General features: G+C 39.0%; 1 protein-coding gene across 2 annotated transcripts in view; it reads left to right on the plus strand.

Annotated features, from left to right (window-relative positions):
* LOC584034 (argininosuccinate synthase) overlaps positions 1-3226 on the plus strand; it is a 31201-nt gene extending 27975 nt beyond the window's left edge. For both annotated transcript variants that reach the window (XM_030997515.1, XM_030997516.1), the window contains exons 13-14: positions 415-480; positions 984-3226. In XM_030997515.1, the coding sequence (XP_030853375.1) occupies positions 415-480; positions 984-1041 (124 nt within the window). In that variant the 3' untranslated portion in view covers positions 1042-3226. The remainder of the gene's footprint in view (positions 1-414; positions 481-983) is intronic.
* Positions 3227-6880: the final 3654 nt, after the last annotated feature.

The raw sequence follows: 6880 nt of genomic DNA on the forward strand, positions 1-6880 counted from the left end.
AAATTCCAGGTCACAAGGTCAAAGGTCAGTAGACTTTAATTATGTTTTCACAACTTAATATGAGAATTAATCATTTTTTTAATTAATTTGTTCATATTTCATTCAAGTTATCGATCGTGGTACATTTCTTAGTAAATAATTCCTCTGATGATTCTTAGTCAATATTCACTTCAAAATGTGATTATATTTAGAGGATTTCATTTTTAGGGCCTGCTAATGTCCACCCTGCCTATAAATAATGTCCCAACCTCAATTTTTCATCATATCGAATTGCGTAATGCAGGCGAGACCGCCGAGAGCGTTTCCCTTGTTACATAATGGAATGATATAAAAAAATAGAATAAATAAATGGACTTACAACACTATTGAAAATTTACGATTGCGATTGATTGTTTTCCATTTTCCTTTTTGCAGTATGGATGTAAAGGGAGACTATGAACCAGTGGATGCCCTAGGCTTTATCAAGGTCAATGCTGTCAGGTAAGAGGAAGAAGGGTGGTAGATTGGTTGTAGTCAAGTGGTTTAATCTCAAGAGGTTAATAAGCTGCTATAGAAGAAAATATCCTGTGGGTCCCCTCTATGAGGGGTGAGGGTGGGGGGGGGGGGGTCTCCTTGTTACCGCTCTCCATTCCATCTTGTCTTGAGCCATTTACAAGTCAATTTCTCTACTGTCTTCCTTAGTACAATATATCCGCTTCTTCCTGGATCTTTTTTCCTTTCTCTTTTTTTTCTCTTCCTTTCGCCTTCCTTTCTCTTTCATCCCTGCTGCCCATCTAAATCAGTTTATTACCATCTTTCCTCCTCACGTTTCCATGTCGTCTCAGTCTGCTCTCTCTAATCTTTTCCCTTATCCCTTGTTTGAGGTGTCTATTTCAAACAATAACCTGAGAATTCTCCATTTTTTTACAATTCATACATTTATGGATATGTCTTTTCATCTTTTATTTCAATTTTTCTATACTTGTTGTTTTTCTCTCTTGCAGGCTGAAGGAGTACCGTCGACTCCGAGGAGTAACCTTTGCCGGGGAAGCCACAAAGTGATGAGCAGTGATGGAGACACACAGCACACTTTTTAGATATGTGCAGATGTTAGACAGATAGGGAAGAATAGATTTAATTGGTGGAGGGGTTACATGAATATGTGTAGTGAATTAAGTATAAGAGGGTGTTTAAGAAGTTATTTTATAGTGAACACATTTGTTTTTATCAGGTGGAAGATTTTACAAATTTAAAAAAGAAATGTTTTAGCAGTCATTTTTGTTTTGATTGCTTGTTTTTAATGTTTTATTTTCCATCTAAAATTAGTTTACCTCCAACTTTATTTTCTCTGTTTCCCCCATACCATTTTCTTTTTTCACATCCATGTTAGTTTTGAATAGAAAGTGTAATTCATGTGTAGGTTCATTTTGCAATGTTATTTGAAGTGATGTACTATCACCTAAAACATTTATCTGTTTCCAGTAACTTGGATATACTGTTGTGCTGCTCATCTTTGTTTTTTCACTGTGGCAATAGTTCCATGTCATATCTGCATTTGTATTCTTGTACCTTTCCCAGTGATAATGAAATATATGGAGAAACTGAAGTACAAAGCACCTTTATCACTTACAAACTATTTGAATTGTTTTTGTTCTATTATTTAACTTATTTAGCCTTTGCTCATATGTATTTATAAATACTGAAATATCCTGTTTGAAAAAGCTCTTTAAACAAATATGGTTTGTTCCCATTCAGACTGTGAGCACAATGGTTATATACTACTTCAACTGGATTATGTTTCTTGCCATAGTGGTTAACATATTTAAGCACAATTATGTTCAGTATTTCAAAATACATCACAGCACTCATATAATGTTGTCAATGATCTGTTTTGCATAGATATTTATTAGAGAGCAGTGAAGAAAATAACTTACTTTTTGATTGGAAGATTTGTCACAAAGAGAAATATGTTTTTTTTTAAATCATAGCTGTTATACTGAAGAACTTTCTGAAAGCTTAATCTCTCACTAATCCTGTGTATTTATGTTTTCATAAGGAGAGTATTTGATCGGCTAAATGGCTATCATGTGATAATAATAAGGATACAAATAATGTATTTCTATAGAGCATTTCCATTAACGTGTTCAAATGCGCTTTAAAATTATATAACAAAATATTGCAGCTTTCAAGAATCATTCCAAATAGACATAATACTGTCATGGTCTTATGGATATATCACCGGAATGTGGATCACATGGTTTGTTGTTCGTGTCCCTCCGCGACATTAATATCTGCTACTCTCCACCCAGGTGTTACATGGGTACCCTGTAGTATGAGACATTAGTGGATTGTGTGCGTGCTTGTAAAATGGCACCCGGCCAAATTACTCTGTAGTGAACGGAGCGTGTGCGCTATCAGGTGATTTAATCCAATGACCAGGGTGTCAATAATTACAAACAAAACTAGAAACACAATGTTAAGCGCTTAACAAAGCTGACTATTACTAAGGTACAACTGGATCAGCTTGCCTCTTCAAAATGGCATTTATATTCCCTCTTCTCTCATAAAACCTTGAGACATGTAACAATGAATATTGTATAAACCATTATGATGAAATACTTTGATAGCATATTGCCACAATATGTCTGACAGAAATAACATTTTTACATTCCACTTTGCATCCAGTATTCAATATAAGCATATACTTCAATATAGTTATTATTTATTTATTATTCATGCAATCATGTCATTAGAGGTGACACTAAACATGATCTGTTAATTATTCATTGTGAGATTGTTTACTTATGCCTGTATGACAGCATTATAGAGTGGAAGTCCATTATACCAATGTTCCTTTGGACCAAAGGAAAAAACCCTGTTATATCACTACTAAAAACAATAGAATACTAACTCGTAAGAATGTCAATTTTTTGTTTGTTTCACTGAGTTTTTGCAAAGATGTTCCGATGTAGATTAGTAACACATGTAGCTAGTGTACATCTTTATTTTTTCTGTTATTAGATATCCAACATTAAAAGCAAAATCACTACATCATTAAAAAAATGTCATATATCCAATAGTGCATGAAAATGTATTTGTAGTATTGATGCAATCTTAGGAACATGTCAATTCTGTGAAATAGCCAAATGTGTGATCTAGGGAGCCACAAAGTTGCTGATTTTGATGTTTATCATACAGTGGTACCTAAAATGATTTGATATTAAATATGTTTGGAGTGGAAGTCATATTTTTCATGTCTTTTGTAGAGTCTTCATTTATCAACTAATGACGTGCTGGAAGGAAATGGGTTTAAAGATGTGATTTTTGTTGAGATTAAATGTAAATGAACAAGCTGGAGAGAAAGAGAAGAGAAGAGGGAGAGAAAGAGAAGAGAAGAGAAGAGGGAGAAGAGAAGAGGGAGAGAAAGAGAAGAGAAGAGGGAGAGAAAGAGAAGAAGAGAAGAGGGAGAGAAAGAGAAGAGAAGAGGGAGAGAAAGAGAAGAGAAGAGAGAGAGAGATTGAGAAAAAATGGGAGGGTCAAGAGAGGACCGAGAGAGACGGAGAACTGGGCGATTGATGGGGGGCAGTGAGAGACATTAGGCCTACTGATGGGAGTGCTGAGTAAAATCATGAAATCTTCATTTTGTAAGCAAAATGAATTACCCCGGTAACAATACTGAATAAGCCACACATCTAGGAGTAGGAAGACTATAGCTAACAGTGGCGGATCCAGGGGGGGGGGGCCGAAACGGCCGCGGCCCCCCTATTGGCGGCGCAAAAAAAAAAGAGGGAAAAAAAAAGGAAAGGAGAAGAGAAGAAAAAAGGAGAAGAGAAAAGAAAGGAGAAGAGAAAAGAAAAGAGAAGAGAAAAGAAAGAAGAGAGAGAGAGAAAAAAAAAGAAGAAGATACCCCCCCACCCCCACCCCCTAAGAGAGGGAACATACATGCGCGTACCCTAGATAACACTGAGTGGGTGGGGGGGGGGGGGGAGGTGGGAAGGGGAAGAAAAAAGTCGGGTGAGAAAGGGGGAAAGACAAGGAAATGGCGCTAAGTGACAGTAACGACGAATATTAGGGAAAAACTGTAATCGGGAGATTTGGGGTCATTCCAGAAGGCTTGGAAAACGTTATTGAATAGAGGGGGCCGGGCCGGCCGCATAAAATCTCGAGCCACGGATTCAAAGTTAAACGTTACAAACAGCCCCTGCTTTTTGAAAAAATTGAAAAGGGCACACTATTTTGGATGTCTTTCAAATAGAAGCTATATACTAAACAGTCAAATTTTAAATTAACGGTACGGCCGCTTCACAACTCTTATTTTGCCCTTCATTTGGATTCAGCTCATACCAACTCGCTTGTGCTTATATTTGAACTCATGTTGGTAGTGATAATGGACAGCGGCGGCGATCCTGGGCCCGATAGAGGGACACGTCCCCCCGGAAATTTAGATATTTAGCTAGAAAGAAATATACATGTAGCGGAAAGAACGTACATATTGGACTAAAGGATTTTCTAGAATGCATAATTTCAGCATTCTACATTGCAAAATCTCGCTTGGTCGCTACGTACGCCCCGGCCCTCGCCCGATAACACAAAACTGAGATATGACGCTCCCGGTTGCGATTATTTCATGGTTGGTGTATAAATAGATCTTTTTTTCCCCTTTCATTTCTACTGACCTAATTGTATGCTATCACAATCATGTTTGTTTCATTTTCCCTTTAAAGCATGCGTAGCTAGGGGCGGTAGGGGCAGTAAGAGGACATAGGACGAAAAAAGGGGCAGACAAAGAAACATTTTTGACAAGTCTAAAACGGTACAACAAATCATCTTCTTTCTCTAATAATTTAATGAAACATTAAGCTTCTGCGCTTTGCGCTGGAGGGGGAAACTGAATTCAGAGAAGGATTAAGAGTCGGGAATGGAACAACGAATTATTTTCTTTGTCTAATAATTTCATTAAACTTTGAAAGGTCAAAGCTTCCGCGCCTCGCGCGGAAGGGGGAAAATGAATTCGAACAAGGATTTAGAATCGAGAATGGGACAACGAATCATCTTCTTTCTCTAATAATTTAATGAAGCGTCAGAAGATTACGCGCTACGCGCGGGAGGAGGAAAACTGAATTCAGACAAGGATTTAGAGTCGAGAATGGAACAACGAATCATCTTCTTTCTCTAATAATTTAATGAAACGTCAAAGCTTCCGCGCTTCGCGCGGAAGGGGAGAAACTATATTCAGACAATGATTAACAACCGAGAACGGTACAACGAATCGTCTTCTTTCTCTAATAATTTAATGAAATGTAAAAGCTTCCGCGCTTCGCGCTGGAGCTAGAGGGGGGGGGGGGGGAAACTCAATTCAGACAAGGATTAAGAGTCGAGAACGGTACTCTTTCTCTAATGATTTAATGAAACGTCAAAGCTTCCGAGCTTCGCGCGGGAGGGGGTATGGAAACTGAATTCAGACAATGATTAAGAATCGAGAACGGTACAACGAATCGTCTTCTTTCTCTAATAATTTAATGAAACATTAAGCTTCTGCGCTTTGCGCTGGAGGGGGAAACTGAATTCAGAGAAGGATTAAGAGTCGGGAATGGAACAACGAATTATTTTCTTTGTCTAATAATTTCATTAAACTTTGAAAGGTCAAAGCTTCCGCGCCTCGCGCGGAAGGGGGAAAATGAATTCGAACAAGGATTAAGAATCGAGAATGGGACAACGAATCATCTTCTTTCTCTAATAATTTAATGAAGCGTCAGAAGCTTACGCGCTACGCGCGGGAGGAGGAAAACTGAATTCAGACAAGGATTTAGAGTCGAGAATGGAACAACTAATCATCTTCTTTCTCTAATAATTCAATGAAACGTCAAAGCTTCCGCGCTTCGCGCGGAAGGGGGGGAACTGAATTCAGACAATGATTAACAACCGAGAACGGTACAACGAATCGTCTTCTTTCTCTAATAATTTAATAAAATGTAAAAGCTTCCGCGCTTTCGCGCTGGAGCTAGGGGGGGGGGGGGGGGGGGAACTCAATTCAGACAAGGATTAAGAATCGAGAACGGTACTCTTTCTCTAATGATTTAATGAAACGTCAAAGCTTCCGCGCTTCGCGCGGGAGGGGGTATGGAAACCGAATTCAGACAATGATTAAGAATCGAGAACGGTACAAGGAATCGTCTTCTTTCTCTAATAATTTAATGAAAGGTCAAAGCTTCCGCGCTTCGCGCTGGAGCTAGAGGGGGGGGGGGGAACTCAATTCAGACAAGGATTAAGAGTCGAGAACGGTACTCTTTCTCTAATGATTTAATGAAACGTCAAAGCTTCCGCGCTTCCCGCGGAAGGGGGTATGGAAACTGAATTCAGACAATGATTAAGAATCGAGAACGGTACAACGAATCGTCTTCTTTCTCTAATAATTTAATGAAACGTTAAGCTTCTGTGCTTTGCGCTGGAGGGGGGAATCTGAATTCAGAAAAGGATTGAGGGTCGAGAATGGAACAACGAATTATCTTCTTTCTCTAATAATTTCATTAACTATATGGCTTTGCGCGGGAGGGGGAAAACTGAATTCAAACAAGGAATAAGAGTCGAGAATGGTACAACAAATCGTCTTCTCTCTCTAATATCAATTAACGAAAGGTCAAAACTTCCGCGCTTCGCGCGTAATGGGGGGGGGGGGGGGGGGGGGGGGGGGGGGGGGGGGGGAGAGGAACAGCAAGCTGCCCGAATATGAATTTGTTATATCTTTTCTCGTATATTTTGCTAATAAATAACACTTTCACAAAATACATATTATCCTCAAATTTTTGCTCGCTCGCTTCGCTCACTAGCCGAATTGTGAAACCAGAAAATTACTTTTCGGGCGAGAGGCTTCAGCCCCCCCCCCCCCCCCCGATGAAAATGT

The sequence above is a fragment of the Strongylocentrotus purpuratus genome, unplaced genomic scaffold (assembly GCF_000002235.5).
Source record: "Strongylocentrotus purpuratus isolate Spur 01 unplaced genomic scaffold, Spur_5.0 spur5_scaffold_4, whole genome shotgun sequence".
Classification (NCBI taxonomy): Eukaryota; Metazoa; Echinodermata; class Echinoidea; order Camarodonta; family Strongylocentrotidae; genus Strongylocentrotus; species Strongylocentrotus purpuratus.